The 22,367-nt window shown below is 31.0% G+C and overlaps 1 protein-coding gene across 1 annotated transcript in view; it reads right to left on the bottom strand.

Moving 5' to 3' along the window:
* LOC129230461 (GPI inositol-deacylase-like) overlaps positions 1–22,367 on the bottom strand; it is a 41,978-nt gene that overhangs the window by 9,369 nt on the left and 10,242 nt on the right. The window contains exons 9-17 of the mRNA XM_054864861.1: positions 18,599–18,651; positions 18,231–18,297; positions 17,176–17,352; positions 16,306–16,377; positions 15,933–15,991; positions 12,588–12,741; positions 11,585–11,810; positions 10,209–10,269; positions 3,405–3,558 (exon numbers count right to left, since the gene is read on the bottom strand). Coding sequence (XP_054720836.1) covers positions 3,405–3,558; positions 10,209–10,269; positions 11,585–11,810; positions 12,588–12,741; positions 15,933–15,991; positions 16,306–16,377; positions 17,176–17,352; positions 18,231–18,297; positions 18,599–18,651 — 1,023 coding nt within the window. The remainder of the gene's footprint in view (positions 1–3,404; positions 3,559–10,208; positions 10,270–11,584; positions 11,811–12,587; positions 12,742–15,932; positions 15,992–16,305; positions 16,378–17,175; positions 17,353–18,230; positions 18,298–18,598; positions 18,652–22,367) is intronic.

Raw genomic sequence — 22,367 nt, 5'->3', positions numbered from 1 at the left:
GTGTGGCCAAGTCTCATCTCCCAACAACCAAACTTGACTTAAGCTTTTAAGTACAGTTTATTACATGAATGTTAGTAAAAAATGAGTTTAAAAACGATTGCAATCATAGCAGTACCACAATATAAGTCAGGCATTGTTCTGAGTGACACTTTCAAAATACCATCTGTCGCAAAAAAAATATATGCACCCAGAAGAAATTGAGCTACTCACGAAACTTGGCAGACATGTAGTGTATAAGGAGATAAAAAGATGATTAAAAATTCAAACTAAAAGATAATTTTATTAAGCAGTTACAGCATGCAAAAGGTTACAAATCAGTAAGTAGTAAAGCCACCTCTGGCAGCTATACAAGCCGAAACACGACATGGCATCGAATCAATTAGGTCACTTATGACCCCCTGCGGAAGATCATGCCATAATCTTTGCAACTGCGTCGTTAATTCCCCCTGTATCCCGGGATGGCTGCAAGTTGCCTTCCCAGCGCGTCCCAGACATGCTCTATTGGCGAAAGGTCTGGTGACCTGGCAGACCATGGGAGTACGTCATATCCTTGAAGACAATGTTAAGAGAGAAGCGTAGTATGTGGACGAGCATTGTCCTGCTGATAAATGGAATCTGGGACGACTTGATAGCGTGGGCAGAACAATTGGCGTCAAAATGCTGTCCATGTATCTGCGAGCTGTAAAAGTGCCTTGGAGAACAACTAGAGGTGATCGTGTGTCCCAAGAAATCGCTCCCCACACTGTCAAACCTTGTGAAATGGCTGTATGCCGCTCGACAAACAAATGCCGGATCGGAGCGCTGGTTGGTACGCCTCCACACACGTGTACGTTTGATCATCAGCACTGAGACTGAATTGGGATTCATACGCTGAAGATGACATGCCTCCAGGCTGTTACACTCCAAGCTGCCCGAGGTTGGCAAAAATCCACTCGACACTGTCTGTAATGTGGGGGTCAGTGGCAAGCGTCTTAATGGACGTCGGCTCCTTAAGCAAACTTTGGCCAGTCTTCTCCTAATGGTTTCCCTTGATACCACCGGATGCCTGGAAGGAGGTAAGTGGCGTTGAATTGATGCTAGCGACGTTGTCGGTGCCGACGTGACCACTCTTCTGATTGCGTGATCCTTGCGTTCATTTGTGTTCCTGGGACGAACTGACCCTACGTGACGTTAGGCTCTCTTCAGTGATCCACTGTTGCCAACACCGAGCAACTACTATATCACTCAGACCGAGGTGGCGGCTGATACTCCTGTTTGACCAACCTGCTTCTCTGAGGCCTATTATATGGCCCCTATCAAACTCCGTCAGCTGTTCGTGGCTGCCGCCGGTTACGTCTTAGAGGCATCTTAAGTCACAATACAGTCTACCAAAGTCAACAGATTCGATTGAATAGCTCTACGGTACAAGTACTCATGCTTTTAAACTCTCCCACCTGCGCAATTCCCATGCTCATAAGCGCGCTTAGCCTTGTTTCATTGTCGCTGAAATTTTTATCATTTGCATATCAGCTACCAAACTGCATTTGTGCCGAGTTTGATGATTGTGGCTTTAATTCTTCTAGGTACATATATTTTTTTGCGACAGAGTGTATATGTGAAAGCTTTTTTGAGATACGTTAAAGTTTTAGACAAGCAATTTACTGTTAATATTTGCTTTTGAAAATTTTCATTATATGATTATTTTCTAGGAAGATGTTTAAGGGAAATGTGAGGGAAAACGAACTTTACTTTCAGGATTCAACCCGCCAAAATAACAATCTATGTTCTACCTTTTGCAGCATCCAAAGCATTAAAATATTTTATTTAATTAACAATGTACATCAAGAGCTCAGATTTCCTCTTCTTCATGAGATTTGTCATCAATTGCATTTGAGTCAACTGAATATGGAACACAGTTTCCAAATGTTAATACATTTAGGATAAAGTAGCATTTAAATGAGATTTAAGATAAAATTATTCACAGGATATCAGTAGGAAATGAAGCAGTTTGGCTTGGGAAAATCAAAATATCTTCAGACCAATGTCAAAATAATCTAAGTCAGTGAAAGTCAAATTGTGCACAAATTGAATAACAGAATACTAGTTTCAAAACACAAAGTGAATTTTTTGTCATGTCTTTTTACTTCAGAGGAGATATGTGCTAGATAAAACATTATTTTTGACAGAGTACAAATTCTTTCTGTGATAGGCATAAATTGGACTATACATTTTAGTGTCCCAATGAGCCAACAAAGCTAGCTCTAATTATGAAACCATCTGAAGAAAACTAGAAGCAGCTAAAGGGGTTGGTGAATGGCAGCCCCCTAGTTTATAGATAAAATTATTCATTTTCACACATGTATAACTAAGAATTGCCTTTAACAATGCATAGAAGTACACTTATGCCATAGAAAAGAACAATCCTTTTTACCCGCACAATGTTAAAAAGAATATAGAATGTTTTTAAAGTTTTCCTCAAATATAAATGCAAGTTTTTTTTTAATTTTAGTTTTCCTCTAATACATATATGAACCTATATTATAAACTCCAGCTCTCAATAAGTCATCGATTTAAAAAAACTATAATTTACTTTAAATATGTACTTAATATGTACTTATTATACATTTTAAGGTGCTAGATATATTTATAATATTTGAATATAATTTCTGCAGTTCTTCCATATCATTCCACTAGAAGTAAGTATAAAAAAACAATCATTTATTATGTATTACATCTCCTTTTCTCTTCTTCAGCTTTTATGTGTGCATGTTATCAACTTCAAAAATTTTTTAATTTCTCCAATTGACTCGCTTTCAGCTTTTGTATTATTCAGGGAGAAATTTAAAAGATGTTACAAAATTTATTCCAGTTAATTTGTAGGGATGTTTCAATTTTTGTATTTCAAAAGTAAAAATTATTTACCTCTTTGCAATACTTAATTTAGAATATTAATGAAAAGGTAATAAATAGTTAATCATTATTATTATTATTAGCTCTTCGTTAACTATCAAAAATCTTCTTATTTAATAAATTCATTACCTTGAATTTATCTCTGTCATTAAAACATTTTTTAGAGTTTATAATGTAAGAATATACATTTAAAAAGTTCAATGTTTTAGAATATCTATGTTTAGATACAATTGATGATTTAATTTTGAACATCAATGTCTTGAAACATTGCTGTTTTTCCCATGAGCCTCGTGCCACTAATATATACTTCAATATAATAAAAGCAAATAAATTTTAACCAATATACTTGCTTAGATTTTATGTGCATGATTTTACAGTGGTTGATTTCAAAATCTGTGTAAACCAAATTTAGAACAAAATGGTACACTAGAAAATGGGAAAATAATTCAATAAAAAGGAATATTCGAAGAAATTTTTTTGAAATGTTAATGAAAAATCAAACTATAGTGTCATACTTGACTTGTTGGGGCATCCAATGGGAACCTTGCAAAAAGAACAACACTGCATTCTGGATCTAAGAAAATTTGTAAATTGACATCATTGCTGAACCCAGGAGGAGGAAGTATGCCCACTCTAACAGGTACAAAAGTCTGTCCTCCTAAAGTAGCCCTAAAAATTTTAAACATACACATTCACTTTGCAAAAAATATATGTACTTAGAAAAAATCACCCACAACTACCAAATTTTTGCAAGTTGGAATTTTTTGAGTTAAGTTAATCAAATGGTTAATATTTCACCAGCCTTCAGATACACAGATTTACTTGAATTCAAATAATACTGCCAAAAGAGGAAAATGTTCTTACGAGCCAAATAAGCGTTTCTAGACCCAAATAAGCGGATATTTTGGGTTAAAATAACAAATACGATTTTTTAAAAATGTATCATTTAACCTTTTCCTAAAGTTTCTTTTCTTTTTTTTTTATACATTACAATCAGATTCTCAAGAGTAGCCACCAAAAAAAAACTTCATTCTTAGAACAAAAAAATCAAAAAATCTTATTGAATTCACAATGAGCTTTTCTTCCATCGTTGCACATTAAACTTAGTTTATGAAATTATTTGCAAAAGCTCCTAGGTAGAGAAAGAGTGGGATTCCTGCATCTCAGGAACAAATTAAAAACCTTGAGTAAGGCAAAGTTAAAAGAAGGGATTTTTATCGGTCCACAAATTAAAGTAGTCTTTCATGTGATGGAGAGTAAAAATAAATTCGGGCGGTATTCCAATCAGTATGCATTTCTCATATGAGAAGTGGGTCTGCTATAAAAATGGTACACACAGTGATTTGAATATCTTCTGAGCATTTTAGAGCTTCTTTTGAAGAAGAAAAATTAAAATTTTCAAGCAAACAAAGTGTTTTTAGAGCAGCTTTTTCCATGAAAGACAGTAAGTTAAATGACATTTTCACAGCATCATGGCCATAGCTCAAACTTCCCATATAAGAAAAAAAAAAAAAAAGAAATAATTTCAGCTCCATGTGTATCAATAACCTTATCTTTACTAATAATAAAACTGAAAGTTTGGATGTTCAGGTGTCTGGGACGCGCATAGCGCAAGACCGTTTGGCCGATTTTCTTGAAGTATGGCACAAAATAGGTTGTTAACACAGGGTTGTGCACTTCAAAGCTATTTTTCGAAAATTTGATTTGGCTCTTTTTTATTCTAATTTTAAGCACATTTTGCACATAAATTTGATAATACGAGACAAATATTTCATGCATATTTTTAAATTGTAAGTCATTTGAAAGTTTGGAAGTTTCTGCATAAGATGAAGTTTGTTTGAACTTTCTATGAGCATTAAGAGAGGTGTAGGAATCATTTCAAGAAATCCAAATCCAAGGAGGCAAGCCAAACGATTCTAAATGATTAAGATTGAAAATAAAATCATAAATTAAAGACAAATGGAAAATATTTTCGAAATGGAAATTAACTTCTGTATGTTATCATGGGTACATCATTTCCTCCCTTTGATTGTTTCATAATTTTTTTTTTTAATTTCGTTTTAAACGTTCTTAAAAAGTACTTATATTTGCAATTAAAATTAATTTCCTTTATTAAAAATGATTTAAATTGAAATATTTTAACTGTCAAGAAAAAGTCGTCTGCTTTTATTTTCTTAGTTTTTATGGAATTATGATCAATAAATTATTAAAATATTGCTATTACAACGTTCTTTCTAGAGTATTTAAATTTGGAAAATGTCATATTTTGCATTTTAAGCAAGCAGAGGAAACTTTCTTCCTCTTTAAAAATATTGTTAAGGCCCCTGCTGAACTACATGCTAAATTTTCAAATCTGCCAAAAAAATGTTGGAGATCTTGGGGGGGAAAATCTTAATGCATAGTCGACGTTAACTGCAAATGTACAGGCAAACCTTTAAATTTTAATATTCTGTTACATCTGACTTCTTATTCTGTTACGGGCAAAGCCGTATGGGTATTGCTAGTTATAACATCAGGTTGAAGTTGAAAATAGCTACAGTCTCAATTTATCAGTCAAAAATATTTATTGGGCGAAAGTTTCTTCAGAAGATTTGAAAAAAAAAAAAAAAAAAAAACGATTTGAAAAAGAAATTACTTAAACTATTATGCATGTGTTATAAACCTCTTTAACATATCATAATGCTAAACTCAAAAAAAGCTAATTAAATCTTAATCAAATAGTCAAACATTTATAGGCTAAAAATTTCTTCTGAAGATTGATGCAAATTTCTAGATTTTATTACTATGTAAACAACACCTAGCCGTTTTAGCATTTAGAATAAATATCCTGCTCGAAAATAAAAATTCAAGAAATACTGAATGTAAAATTTTGATACCTATTTTCTTGAATAAATATTTACTTAGAGGAAATCAAACACACAGCTAATAGCATAAACATGAATAGTCTCATTTTTCCCTTTTTTTTCTAGTTTATATAATCACTTATTTCTTCAGACAACTAAAACTACACAAGTATTTCTTTAAATACATGGTTTTGAATCATAATTGAAGTTTAACTATTTTCAGTTGACAAGCATTAAAATAAATCGCTAGTTTTCGTTTTTTATGTATTTATTTATCTTTTGAAAATTTTCAGTCTGAAGTTTAAAAAAAAAATGTAAATCAAAATTTTTATTTTGGGAAAAAATATAATATGAAAAAATATACATTTGCTCTTCATAGACCATTGAGAAATTCCCAAAAAAGGTAAAGTTTCAATTCCTGTTAAGGATGCAAAATGATTGCACGCATGCACTCTGACACATCTTTTTGGCTATTTTATGATAGGAAAATATCACAACTAAGACAGAAAATTATATATATATATATATATATATATATATATATATATATATATATATATATATATATATATATATATATATATATATATATATATATATATATATATATTGGGCTTAATTGGAATATTAGGCTTAAATGTATATATATATACATTTAAGCCTAATATTCCAATCAATAATTTGCAAGTATGAACACAAGGGTTTGTGAGGGTATCGACGGAGAATTTTTCATTTGGGTGTTAGAACAAAGCTCTATCTCAACATATTAAGGAATAAAGAGAATTCTAAACTGGCTCGCATCAAACCTGGGACCTGCCAATTACAAATCCAATGCTTTATTGATCAGGCCACAATAGCCCACACATATATGCCTTTAAGGGTGCAGAGGGGGTTCAGCCCCTCCCCCTCTAGATATTGCTACTGCCATTTTTTAAACAAATCTAAGCCTAGAAACAACAAACATTCAACAAAAACCAGTAATCAAATACTTTCTTTTGTATTCTTGGTTAAAAAAAAAATATCCGAGTCCCTTCTAAATTTATACCTATGGGCACCCATGAGCATATATATATATATATATATATAAAAAATTAAGCAAACATAATTACAAATATTAAACAAATTATAAATAACAAAAGATGATAAAAAGGAAAAATGCAAACAGCTATTAAGTAGGAATAGATAAAGAGTGAATCCAGAGCTCATCAGCCGTGGAGGATTCATTAATTATGGTCAAAAGACCAAAATTTTAACTATAAACTAGAAGAGAATGTTTAAGCTCCAGTACATGTAATATAGAGTAACAATGGGCAAACGCACCACTTGCTAAGCTAAAAACAATAAACTAGAGCTCAAACATAAAACTAAAAGCAGGGGGTTTCGCTTCGACTAATTAGGAAAACAAGTTCCGATAATTAGCCTTCCACGGGACAGTACCTGCCAATAACAAAATTGTCTTACCTTGAAATCCGCGTAAACAAATCCAATCCATTGTTCAGCCTGATAAAAAAGCCAATCCATTCGTCAACAAAACATTAAAAATATAAAAACATATCCGGAAATCGGTCCAAAGACATACCAGGTCGCCTGTTTCGCACGTGTAAAACTTATCCACCACGGTGATTCATAAAAAATGGTTTGTCACGGTTGTATCATACATTTACACAGTTAAACAGTTTCAAAGGAAGTGAAATGTTCATCGAAGGCTATACTTAAGCAGATGTTTTCAACTAGATTTTTAGGGAAGTTATTGTTAAAAAGTAAGTTTTTGAGTACTGAAATTTCTTGCTTAAATGCAGAAATGGTATTGCAAATTCTTTTAATTCTGATAACTTGCAAAACAATAATGCCAATAAAAACCTTTTTATTTAGGCAGGAGGAAAAATCTTGTAAACTGTTAACTGTGAAATTGAATTCACGTCTTTTATCATAGATTGTAGTGGAACAATTTGAGTCAATTTGTATGTTGATATCCAAGAAATTAAAGCTATTATGATTCGAACTGGTCTTTTTGAGCGTTAATGAACTATGATAAATAGTTTTGCTGAGTTCAGAAAAATTAGGAAAATTTATACACAAAAGGTCATCAATGTATCTGCAACAAAGAGGTGTAGAGGAAGGATTGTCAATTAAATATTTTTGTTCATAATATAAAAGAAAAAGGTTGGCTAATGTAGAGCTAAAATTAGCTCCCATTGCTATGCCATTAATTTGTAGAAAACATGAATTACCATTTTTGAAAAAATTATTGAAAATACAAAATTTAAAAAGACCAAGAAGTGTTTTTTACAAATTAATGGCATAGCAATGGGAGCTAATTTTAGCTCTACATTAGCCAACCTTTTTCTTTTATATTATGAACGAAAATATTTAATTGACAATCCTTCCTCTACACCTCTTTGTTGCAGATACATTGATGACCTTTTGTGTATAAATTTTCCTAATTTTTCTGAACTCAGCAAAACAATTTATCATAGTTCATTAACGCTCAAAAAGACCAGTTCGAATCATAATAGCTTTAATTTCTTGGATATCAACATACAAACTGACTCAAATTGTTCCACTACAATCTATGATAAAAGACGTGAATTCAATTTCACAGTTAACAGTTTACAAGATTTTTCCTCCTGCCTAAGTAAAAAGGTTTTTATTGGCATTATTGTTTCGCAAGTTATCAGAATTAAAAGAATTTGCAATACCATTTCTGCATTTAAGCAAAAAATTTCAGTACTCAAAAACTTACTTTTTAACAATAACTTCCCTAAAAATCTAGTTGAAAACATCTGCTTAAGTATAGCCTTCGATGAACATTTTGCTTCCTTTGAAACTGTTTAACTGTGTAAATGTATGATACAACCGTGACAAACCATTTTTTATGAATCACCGTGGTGGATAAATTTTTACATGTGCGAAACAGGCGACTGGTATGTCTATGGACCGATTTCCGGATATGTTTTTATATTTTTAATTTTTTGTTGACGAATGGATTGGCTTTTTTATCAGGCTGAACAATGGACAGGATTTGTTTACGTGGATTTCAAGGTAAGACAATTTTGTTATTGGCAGGTACTGTCCCGTGGAAGGCTAATTATCGGAACCTGTTTTCCTAATTAGTCGAGGCGAAACCCCCTGCTTTTAGTTTTAGGTTTGAGCTCTAGTTTATTGTTTTTAGCTTAGCAAGTGGTGCTTTTGCCCATTGTTACTCTATATTACATGTACTGGAGCTTAAACATTCTCTTCTAGTTTATAGTTAAAATTTTGGTCTTTTGACCATAATTAATGAATCCTCCACGGCTGATGAGCTCTGGATTCACTCTTTATCTATTCCTACTTAATAGCCGTTTGCATTTTTCCTTTTTATCATCTTTTGTTATTTATAATTTGTTTAATATTTGTAATTCTGTTTGCTTAATTTTATATTTACTTGGCTTTTTAGTTTTGCTGCGTTGCGCATCTATGGGCTCTTCGTGTGGTCTTTTCAATATTTTTTCACTTTTATTATTATTATTATAATATATATATATATATATATATATATATATATATATATATATATATATATATATATATATATATATTCATAGATACAGAACAAACTTAATATCTCAGATCTCTCGGCAAGAAAAAAAATATTCGAAATATTGAGTTTTTGAGTTATCAAGCATTTGAAAAAATTACACTAGTAACTCATAAAATTGCAAGAACATGATATATGGATATATATTTATTTATATACGTACAAAGCAACCACTTTGTATAAAAATTAACAAGTTATTTTGAAATGAGTAGCAATTTCGACTTTCTCCTTTGATTTACGGACTTCACAGTTTTAATTTCATCATCAAGCACATTCAATTTAAGCTTTTTATCTGCCTTTTTTGGGAGTTAAAAAGGTAAAATGATGAGGAAGAAGTTTTTGGTTTCATTTGAGCTACGAAAAATTCACCCGTCCTCAAAGTGGGCATGTGTTCCAAAGAAAGTATAAAGAGCTTAACCTTTGGGGAGAAAACTGCAATAAAAAAGACTGCAGCACCCCCTCATACTCACACTGAAACTTCCCTATTATTCTTAAACTTTACTTTCCAGGAAAACGGAAGAAAGACTACAAGCAAATGTCTCTGAAACCGAAAATTGGCAAGAAAAAACAGCAATTAAAAGTTGCTTCTGTGGAAAAATCATGATACATCAAGGAATTTTAAAAGTAAATTTAGAGATAACTATGGAAAATTCATAAGAATTTTTATGTAAAACGTCAGGGAAATAATTTTTTTCAAGTTATCAAGGGTTTATAGACAAGTAGGTTCGAGATATCAAGGTTTGAGCGTATATATGTATATATATATATATATATATATATATATATATATATATATATATATATATATATATCTGTATAAGCAAATCCAAAGCAGGCATATTTGTAAATTGTTAACTGCACTTAATGATATAAACATTTCACTATTTCATGCAAAATACCTTATATGGTGAAAAGTATCTTCACTACTCCACGGTGCATGCTGTTTTATAAAGCCTTGACCTTAAAATAATTCAACAACATTAGAACCTAGATATGTTTAGTAACAGTAAGTGTTATGTTAAGTTAGAAGTAAATTATTCATATTTTACACCTCACTATTATACTAAAAGAAATGCTTTACAATAAGCCTGAAATTCAATTTATGTTTTTTTCTAATTACAAATCAACATTTCATGTGCAAGTCTTTTTTCTTTTTCTCTCTCGCTCTTTCTTTCTTTCTTTTTTTTTTTTTTTTTTTTTGAATAACATCTAACTTACCGTTAAATTAAAATATAATCCAACTCCTCTCGTACCAATTTTTAAAAATAATTTTAAAAAAAAATAACTCATGAAATTTTCATTATTCTATGCAGTGAATAACGGGAAGTTTCTTTTTATGCAAGGAAAATGGAAATGAAGGGATTTTTTTTTGAGCAATCACATTGCTTATTGCTCTCACTTGATGGTTTTGATGTTCCTATGATTTTATTTTCCCCCCGCCTTCCTCTGCAGCATCACCGTTCCCACCCAATGCTGCTCCTCTAGCAAAATCCGTCTCAAGGTTGTGTCCATGTCCTACACATACACACATACATACCTATGCACACACCTACACATATACACACATACCCACACACTCATGCATGTACACAGACACAAACACACACACATACTTACACACACACTCATGCCTGCACACAGACACAAACACATATGCCTCCATACCATACACACACCTACCTACACACACACATACACACAAACACACATACAAACACATCCGCACACATTCATGCCAGCACACAGACACAAACACGCATGCCCACACACACACACTCGTGATTGCGAAAAACATAATTTGAATTCAAGATGTCGAAATTCAATTTTTTTTTTTTTTTTGAACTCTCAGAATTTCTTTGATACATATTGAGCTACTAAAGTCAGCAATAAACCAAAAGTAAAGAGAATAATTTTAAAAAATAGGAAGTTCTGTTATCACATTCAATCACACCTATATGGCTAAATGAGTCCGAATAGACAAATGAAAAAATAATATACTAATAATTCAATGCAATGTTTTCAAGTAAAGGAAATTATTCCATAAAGTGTCAAGTGTAAAATTGTTAGCCATCATTTACAAAAAAAAAGTTAAATTTAGAAGCTTTCTCCACCTGACATTTATCAAAACTAAAAAGTCTTATTTTTATTTATTTCTGACTGATTACAGAAAAAATACTTGAAATATGCTGTAGTATTTTAATTTTTACAGTCTATGAACTTTTTTTAAAATTTAAAACCAAAGTTTTTTACTGTTTTGAGAAGTTAAAAGTCATACCAACAACACTTCCTGCTTTACAAAGACGAGTTTCAAGTTGAAATTCAGCAGCTTCGAAAACACCTGAACTTCTTGAAAATGTAATATTATAGAAGATATTCTGTTCTGCCAATGACACACTCAGAATGCGAAGAGGGCTATACGGAATTAACCTTTCAGTAAAAGTTGGTAATTTGAAGTATTTATTCCTCTCAACATGATTATAGCTCTCACCAAGAATTTCTACCTAAAAAAAAGTTTCAAATAGAAAAATTAAATTTTACAGAACCAAAATGTTGAAATTAAGTTATATGAAGTAAATAAACAAGCAAATAAAAAAAAATAGAATAACAATAATCATGATAGATGTTTATTCAAATTTCACATTTCTGTAATTACAATTGCAGTAATTACAAAGTACTATTTGTAAGCACAATTTGTTGTTTGTACGGACTATTGTGTAATTTACATAACATTTCATGTAAAGATAAGTAAAAATTATAAAATTGATGAAAATCAAATTTTACATAGTCTTTTTGAAACAAAATTTTAAATAACAGTTGAAACTTTTGTCAGAATTATTACTAAAATAAGAATTGAAAGAATTTCAATAATGAATGTGATTTAGAAAGTACAATAATAAAAATATAATTAAGCTAGTTAAAATCTAGAAAACCAAGAGTTTAGGGATTCGATAAATGAAAAAACTAAAGTATGAATTGGTTAGTTACTTGGTGATCTATAAAAATAGTAAACAGTGATAATAACAAATAACTATTAAACAATGTAAGACCTCACTTATTAAATCTCCTAAAAAATAAAAATAAATAAGCAGTAAATATGTACCATAAAAATACATCAGATATACATGATCCCATACAAACCAAAATTTTGTACATATGACATAAAAAGGCTACCGAAACAAATCAATGATGATTTTACTAACTTCTCAAATAAATTGGTTTTAAAATGAGCAAAACAGATTATTTATGCATCGAAAGCAATGCTAAATTAAAATACATACTGGAGAATTAACAGGAGTCACGTGTATCAAAATATAGCTATATTCTTTTAGCTTTTTAAGTTTTTCAAGGTTTAGATGAACCATTCTACGCTCTACAGTTTTGCTCTTAGATGGAATAATTTCTGCCCTGTCAGATAGATTGTCACCTTCAGAGCTAAAAAAGAAAAAAAATTGTAAAAACACTGTAGCTTCTTCTTCTTTTTTTTTTTTTTTTTTTTTACACATTCAAAACATTTTATTGTTGAGAAAACACTTTGTTCTAAAAGGACTCAAAATTAGAAAAATGCCTGAATTTTTAAGACTTAGGTCAAATATGGCTAAGCAGGAACTTTGTATGTCCATATAATATAATCATGATCGGTGGTGTGCACCGGGAGGAGCGGGACACACCCATGGGCCTGAGATTTTTAAAATGAGGGTTTAAATATATGTAGGGGTCTTTGGGTAAACAATATGGAGGGAATCCATAAAAGTTATTTGTGACAGCCCAAAAATTTCTGTGCATGCCATTGATCATGACATTGTGTTGACAGTACAGAGATATATGTGTGCAAATCTGAAAATTCCCATTTTTAGTCAGTCGCCATTGGCTGATAGACAGTTTACTGTTAAGTAAATAGCAACTTTTAATCATTTAGTCACTTTATCTAAGTCTTTCTATTAATGAAAACATTGGCATATGAGACCTACCTGTAACATGATACATATGAGGTGGTAAGGAGCAAAGGGATGTAAGTGGCAAAGTCAAAAATTTGGAGATAACTAGTACAAATAGCAGGGGAACTTTTCCTACGTCTTGGTGTAAGATATAGTACTAGTAGCCCTGGAAGGTGCTGATGTACAGCATTAATTAGAAAAAAAATTCAAAGAAAGCCAACCTAGGACGTTATCTTTAAACACGTTTTACTCAAAACTTGAAAATGTCCACTTACATCCCTTTGCTTCTCACTGCCTCATATGTATAGTTATTAAGAATGGAATAATGCATAGTTTATACATCATCATAGTTGGCTTGACTGCCCACTGCAGACCTTGGCCTTCTTTTAAAATATTCAGCCAGGATGTTCTCCTCTCATCAATTTACCTCCAGTTTTTGATCTTAATAGCACTAAAATCCAGAATCCAAAACAGTCGACCATCTCTTTCAGTCTACCCCTTGTTTGTTGTCCAAAAGGAACTGCATTGAAACTTTCAAAGCAGTTTTATCATGAGGTGGCCAGCCCTTCTCATTCTGTTCAGTTTAATAAATTTTAAAATGTTAACATTCCTAAGGAATTTGTGAAGTTTAGAGTTGTGTCTTCTTTGCCAATTCAACTGTCATTGATACCACCAGAACTAGTTTGTAGCACTTTCTTTTCGAAGATTGCAACAATTTTTTCGACTTTTGCCGTTAGTGACCATATTTCAGATTCATATGTAAACACTTGTCGAGAGTTCATCCAAAAAGTTGAAATTTTTTTACTCAAGCACTTTTCAAGGACAAAATGAGGGGGTTTTTAAGGACTATATGAAAGGGTGAACTTTTTTACAATAATAAAATAATAAAAGCTGATTAGGTCATAGTTAATAAAAAAGCTTGAATTTTAGACAAAACTTTTTACTATAAAAGTTGCAAAGTCAATCTTTAGTTGTGAGCAGTAAGGGTCAGATTGACTAACACTGAACTAAAATAACAATTAAAGCATAATATTTAAAAAAAAATAAAGACTTATGTAGTACATTTCATGATTCTTTAAAATAGTAATGTCCAAAATTTATTTTAAAATTTTGTGGTACTGGTGCTATTAAGAAATATATGATGAAGTATTTTCTTGATGCTTGTTCACTTTATACAAGTCATGATTTTTAGCCTTTAATGTCCACAAAAGTTTGGCATGTAATACATTACTTTTAGTCAGATGCAAGCCAAAAGTGACAATATTAAAAGCTACAGATTTAGCAAAAAATGGCACTGATTGTTGTAGTTATTTAGTACCTTAAATATTTTTTTTAAAATGATTAAATAAAAAATGAAAATAGTAGTTTAAGGTAACATACATAAAAACAGCTTCCAACTTTTAAAATAATTGTAAAATTAATGAAAAGGATTGGAATCTCAGACACTGCATGCAATTTTCAGGAAGCCACGAGCTTGATCTTGAAAAATGTCTAAAAATAAGACTTTTATTAATTCAGGAATTAATTTTAAAAATTCAGTTAAGTGAAAGTCTTAAATGAGTTAATTCTTTCAAATGCACTACACTTGACAACAATTTTTCAAAAAAGAAAAAAAAAAGAAAGAGATTAATCATATTTTTCTGAAAGAAGAAAATCAGATTTTTGGAGAACCCAAATAAAGTTAAAGGTTGCCTGGAAAAAGTGGGCCGAAACATTTTTCAACAAGTTTTTTATAACTTGCCTTTAAAAAAAAATCATATTTTTTCATAAAATTTTAGGACTAAACTTACATTTCAACAATTTTCTAAGTTTTCTAGCACTTGAAAATGAAACTTTTTATTTCAAGCAGTTTTAAAGGTTTTTAAAATTGTACGATTGTCAATTATCAATTTTTGTAAAAGAAATTGAAGCGTACAAAGAATTTTTCTTATCCATTGTCGGTACAGAATACCGTGTGAGAGCTTGGGATTATTTTTACATTACAAACTAAGTGCAACAAAATAGAAATGATATGCTATTTTTTAAAATGAAGTAATAACCACCTATTAGATAAAAATGAACAACGTTTAGAAGCACAAAAAGGATAAAAAGTTTTTAAAAACGCAGACATGTTTTGGAGGCAATAGCCTCCTTCCTCAGTGCGAAATGAACAAATGGATGAATCAAGGTCAAGGGAGAGTTTAAATGCGTAACCATTTAAACTTTTGTACTTTTGGTTATGCATTTAAACTCTCCCTTGACCTTGATTCATCCATTTGTACATTTCGCACTGAGGAAGGAGGTTATTGCCTCCGAAACATGTCTGCGTTTTTAAAAACTTTTTATACTTTTTGTGCTTTTAAACGTTGTTTCATTTTTATCTAATTTACCTTGCACAAAACTATCGCTTTTCAATAATTACCTATACCTGATAAGGTTTTTGAAAGCCCCCTCCCCAAACTGCAGTTTGAATATTTTATTTCAACGTCAAAGAAAGACATTTTGTTTGCGAGTGGTGAGTGCTTATTTTTAGGTCTAAATTTGCGCATGTTATATTTAAATATTAAGCAAGCAAAACATTGCTATAAGGGAGAAACAAACACATAAATAAAGCATGTAGAGAAATTGTTTACATAAAACAGCATCTAATATTCAAACAGAACAGACAATATTTATATATAGAATTGTACTTCAATTGTTGCAAGTTACCATGTCTTGGTGGTGCCTTGAGACAGCTTTGTGCAGCCAAATATCCAATCCACTTTAACCTATTTTGTTAAACTTTCATTAAAATCATAAAAATATAATATATTAAACACTTATAAATAAGAAAATACATTCCTAAACACTTCATTAATGAAAAAAAACAAATGTGCTGTCAAATCCCTTATAGCAAATTTAAAGGGAGCAGAGAAATCAGTTTGCCAGAGAAAAATATTTCTATTTTTATAAGAACCAAAGAAAAATAGTCGTTAAAAGTTTTAAAGTATGGCTGAGCTACAAAATTTATTTTAACAATACATGAATAATTACAAAGAAGTTGACACAACTTTACTATGCAAACAAAACATTTAATACTTACTAAACCTGAAGCCAGAACAACAAACCGATCCTTTTGAGTAAGAGGTATCAGAAGATAGATAGTTGAAAGTACCTAAAAATAAATCAATTCAGTGAGGAGCAACTTTCATACAAATAAAATTTTACCATTATGTAATAAGTAACAAGCAAATGATCCCACTAAAACTGCACAAATAGCAATTGGAGTTTCAAAAACATGTTTTTGGCACACAAAGAACCACTTTTGCAATGTAAAAAAAAAGTGCTTATGAATGTAAGGACAGCTAACAAAAGATATCAAAGTCTGACAAAAACATTGAACAACATCAATGAAGCTGTTCAAAAAAGTATAATAGTCTAACATCTTTTGAAAGGAAAATGAACATTTATCTGACGGACTAATGCAGTTTAGATTCTGCTGGTCTGTTGGATGTTTCTGTGGTTCTAGGTCAAAGAACCACTCTTAATTTCAAGCTCTGCTTTAAATTTTTATCTGTCATATTCAATGGGCTAGCCACTTGAAACATCAGTTATACTCGTAGTACATTAATGTTTGATATTACTTACAAAGACTGATAAATAGCTCCCTCTAATTCACATGCATCACTATAAATTGAAAGACAAAAGCAGGGAAATCTCCAATGGCAACTTAGTTGTAATTGCTGCATTTTTACGTACAAATTTTCTAAAAAGTCCAATTCTGTATGCAATACTAAGCCATAAACATTCCATCAGTTATTTAATGAACAATGGTATTATTAACAATCTTTAAAACACGTACACTTCACAGCTTAGGGAGAAGTATGTTTCAATCGTTTCTAGGATAGCCCAACATCAATTCAAGTAAGAGAAACAACTATTAAAAAGAGTTACAAATACCTTAAAAATTTACCTTAGTTCTGTGAAATCTCCAGGTACTGCTTTCTAGTTCAATCCACTGACCAGAAGTGGTAAAGATAGCAGCAGGAAGAAGAGGCATACGAGGAAAATGTTTCCCACTACTTCTAGTTATAAAATGGTGCCTTAGTTTTTTTACTGTTAGGCTCTTATTTTCTCCTGCTTCAATAACCTATGACATACACAATCATCAGTCTAATCACAAAAATTTTATACAATAAATTTATTAAAAATAATGAAATAATGTAATTATATGCTCGCTTTTTTTAAGCAGTGGTTCTCAGAGCTAAGGAGTAAATCAAGTACTAATCTGTAGGAAGTGAACGAACACATGAAAGTAGAACCAATTAGGAGCGATATGGGATGGGTGTTGAGAAAAGAAAAGCACATGTGTTGAAAAATAGCCTACTGAAAAGTTAGTAGGAAAATTTCTGTGTCCACTTTCAACCAGTTTTTTATGATAACATAATACTTTGCTAAATGTACACTAAATCAACAGTATACAAATTTTGTATGTTTACAGTTGCAATTTTATTTCAGGTTCACTGAAAGCAGTTGAAAAATGGAAAATATTTGCTGAAACTATGCAGCTGAAATAACTCTGCTATGAGTAAATAATACATGTTGATTTTTTACTCACTAAACTACATTTCTAGCAAGTATTACATAACATTAAATGTTTTTGCTTAATCACATTCTTGAAGTTAATGATTCAAAAGTGGAAATATATCACACATAAAACCCTCTCGCCACTTTAAAAACTAAAACTTGATTTAATTTTTTTTCACTTTCTTTAAGACTAAATTTTAATAGTGCTTTAAATCTCCAGAACCTTTTTTTTACTTGTTACAAAATTTAATGATAATTTCCAAATTTTTCTAAAATAACTTTTTTGAAGTATTCTCTATTTAACGAGTTTCCTGGAATATTCCAAGCTGCTAAAAGAAGGACAATATTCATAAGAAGTCTTAATAGATATTATTTTAAACTATCAACATAAAAGGAATTTATTACAATATAATAATTGATATTGAAAATATATTGGAGCACCTGGTTTGCTTGTAATTCTTTCATATCAAACAGACTTCGGCAAATTGTTAGAATAAGTTGTTTACACCTAAAACGAAATGTGAGATAATGATATCAGAATATAAAATAACATCTGGCAGATTTTTTTAAAAAATTAAACACCTAAATAAAATACAAGTTGGAAATTCTAATCACAAGTTGCAATGAAAAATCACCTAGTAATATACCTCAAACATAAATATAAAAATTGGGGAAAAAAAGAAAAAAAGCATTCAATTCTTTCAAGTTATCAAAAACAGTATTTCGTGCGAGTTTTGACCCACCTCATAGAAGGAGTGCATGTTTTACATTAAAACAAGATACTTATATATAAAAACAATTGATCTTACCAAGTGATAGCTAAATGATCAGTGGAAAGCCATACTCCAGGAATAGCAGTAGTCTAAAAGTTAGAAAAATAAATGTGATAAAGAAATCTTAATCTCGTTCAACATAATGAACAAATGCAGATGTCATGATGTAGTTGGGTGTGGCAATCTACAGGGATGGCATTTTGGCTTGAATTTGTATCAATTTGTTTTTAGAAAAAAAATAAAATAAAATATTTCATAAAATATAATTATTTATAGCTTTGAAGCCAGAAACCTAATTACAGTTTATCAGTTTTGAAGGAAATGCCAACCAGTGCCAGTAAAATTTGTTAACATATGAGAATATCTATTTGAAAAAAAGACTGAGTTGCATAGAAATTGTATAACAAACAATATACTAGTTAAAAATCACTATACAGAAGTGGAAGGCTGATGGCGCAGAGGTACTTTTGTAGCAAAATTTATTATAACAGTGTTACTGGAGTTTGCTAAAGCATTGCCAGTCAATATCTATAAATTTAAATATTTTAGAAGATTGCATACCCACTGTAACATTTAGTACAAGTTGAAAATTTACTGGAAAAACATTGAAGAAAAAATAGTTTAAAGCTTCTAAACATGAAATGAAAAAGCTTTAAATGACAAAGGCTTGATATGCATTCTTCAGATATTTGAAAACTTTAAAGAGATAAGGTATTTGCATCTGTGAAATTTTATTTATTTATTTTTAACACCTATAGGTAAAGCACAAATGAGTGATAAGTGCCAAAGCAAAGAGCAAGAGATGGTGCTTGTAGCTCTGGTGGAAGTGTTATAAAGCCTGATTTAGAAAAAAAAAACAATGAAAGCCTACCTAGGACCTTATCTTTGAGTGCATTTTACTCAAAACTTGAAAAAGTTCACTTACATCACTTTGGCTTCAAATGATTAACTAATTGTTTAAATGAAAAAAACTGGATGCTGCAAACTTTTACGGATACATTTTTAGTTACTTTCCACAAAGGGTTTTAAACGAGCTCATGCGTGACATCACATGCCTTCCTTTTACTCCAATTTAATGTCATTTTCTCATTATTGGCAGTTTTAATATGATTCATTAGTTTACTCTCTAAATATCACCAACAGTGGTCAAATTGAAACCAGATTTTAAAAGAAAAAAAATCGCCAAAATTTGTCGCCAAGTTGGCGACAAAAGTTGCCGACCAAAAGACAGGCGATATATCGACAAGTGTCCGCCAAACTATAACACCACGTGAGTTTACATCGAAATTAACAATGATTTCCCCCACAAAGAGGCAAAAGCCCCCCCTTGGAGCATATGAATGCAACCAAAAAGGAAGGTGCACAACTAGACCTCACTAGGAGTTTATGTGCCAAATTTCAACTTTCTAGGACATTCCGTTCTTGAGTTATGCAACATACATACGTACATACAGATGTCACGAGAAAACTCGTTGTAATTAACTCGGGGATCGTCATAATGGATATTTGGGGTGTCTGTACGTTCCTAGGCACATATCCACGTGTGGTCGGGTTGAAAAAAACTCAACATTCATTTGGGGCTGAGCAAAATGGAAATTAAAGCCGATTTTTGGGTGAAAATTTTTTCGCTAATACAATAATTCCTTTTTTGTAAAAGGAAGTAAAAATGAAAGCACTTTGTTGAAGACATGAAATATTGAATAAGTATTTTCAAAGCCAAAAACCTTGGATTGAGTCTATTGTCAGAATAATATGTTTAGATGTCAATCTATCAACATTTTATCTCAATTAACAATAATATTTGCCCGGAGGCAGAGGCAGCATTTTATATTTTTATCCGAGGCAGTAAAACAAAATAGAACTAGTCCTGATAAGAGTGGATAATGAAGTGCAATCTTAACCTTACCTATACATCAATAAACGACTATTAAAAGTATGTATACAGTCGGATCCCGACTTATGTGAGGGATTCGTCCCGAGACTCCTCGCGTAAGTCGAAATTTCGCGTTGTAGAAAAGTGTTTGTGTATATGATATTTTTATTAACATACCCAATCATTTTAGACATTTTTACGCAGTTTTTAAACTATTTTAGACCATTTTGTAACAATATATTAATGCTTCTTACACAAAGAGATGAATTTTTACCTTTTTTTTTTTTTTTAAAGCTGATTAATTCAACATAAAATACTGTTACGATGCACAAAATCAATGATCAATGAGAGACATAAAAATAAAACAGTACGGTTTGTACAGTATGTACTAATAATTAAGCACTGCACTGTAAGAGTTCTATGCAGTAGGTACAATAAGTTACATTTATAACCTAAAAACTAAAGATGATGATTTATGCTGCGCAATCTGATCGTTATTCTAATTTATTTTTAAAAATACAGTAGCTTCTCATTTAATTTTATAACAATTATATCTATGGTAACACCTCTCTTTCAGGATCTTTATAATCTACAATACAAGAGCAGATTCCAATTTCATATTGTTTGCATTTTGCTTAAACACTACTCTGCGAGCTTAGGTCCGGACTTACACGGATTGCCTTCTCTTGACTTTTAATTTATACGTATGAATGATTCGCTTGTACCCAATTGTAGTGCCTTCGACCCACTTTCTAGTTGTTCAAGCGTATCTTTACATTTTCTTAAATTGTCACAAACTTTCGCGTTTTGTTTCCATCTTCAAACTTTAGATGAAACAGTGTGTCTAGATGCCAGTATATTTCATCAAATTTCATATTTAGAATAAATAAATGAAAAAATGAGCAGTGGTAATACACTAATAAAGTTATGTTTATAGCGCAGTGTGTCGGAACTTGCGAAGTGAGTGATGCTGAAAGGATGAAAGTACATTCACGAAGTCAATGTTTAGTATTGAGAGCGAGAAAATTGCTTTAGCTCTAAAATTTGTTACTCCTGAAAAACTCACGTTATAGCCATTTCGCGTAAGTCGGATCGCGTTGTAGTGGGAGTCGACTGTATACACATGCACACAGTTGAACTCTCATAATATGACACTGGTTAAGATGAAATCACGGCTAAAAGAAACATTTTTAAGTTTGCGGTTAAGTTACATAAAAATTTCAGGCACAATACAAATTTTGCCTAAAACAAACAATATTTCTGAACTCTTCACTAAACTTTTCATTATTGAACACTAAAACTTTTGTTTTCAAAATCATTTAATATTTTATGATGTTGCAGAAAGCTGATAGGTATTGAGAAGTGTAATAAATATTTTTATGTAGAGAATAAAGCCCATAAATCTGTTTGCCAGTAAGTATTTCATTTTGCTTGGAGATTATTTTTATTTTGAACTGGAGTAATACTTTAGTATAATTTTATACGTTATGGCAAAACAATACACACTACCACATAATAATACACAAAATGTTGTTACACAAATGGACGGCATTTTACATCCAGATATGTGAATGAAAAAAATTAAATAAGCCTTAGAAAACCTATTGGTTTTTTTTTCCAAAATTTTACCTGTTCAAAGCAAATGGTATGGCAGTACAAATTATTCATCATCATGTTTCTTTAACTGAAAATTTTAGCACCAAAGATTTGAAACTTGGCAAGAAAAACAGTTCAGAAAATAAATAAATATGCTCATTTTTAATTTTATTATACATATTTTTAAATGCAAAACATTAATCTGAAAAAAAAAATCATAAAATATTAAAAAAGAAAAACAGTAGGTGACTTAATGCTAAAAATAAAAATGATGAAAACAAGGAAGCAAATTATTTGCAAATGACAATTAGGAAAGGGTTCCTTGTAACCTTAATG

The sequence above is a fragment of the Uloborus diversus genome, chromosome 9, assembly GCF_026930045.1.
Source record: "Uloborus diversus isolate 005 chromosome 9, Udiv.v.3.1, whole genome shotgun sequence".
Taxonomy (NCBI): Eukaryota; Metazoa; Arthropoda; class Arachnida; order Araneae; family Uloboridae; genus Uloborus; species Uloborus diversus.
This window is presented reverse-complemented; position numbering and strand designations above follow the sequence as displayed.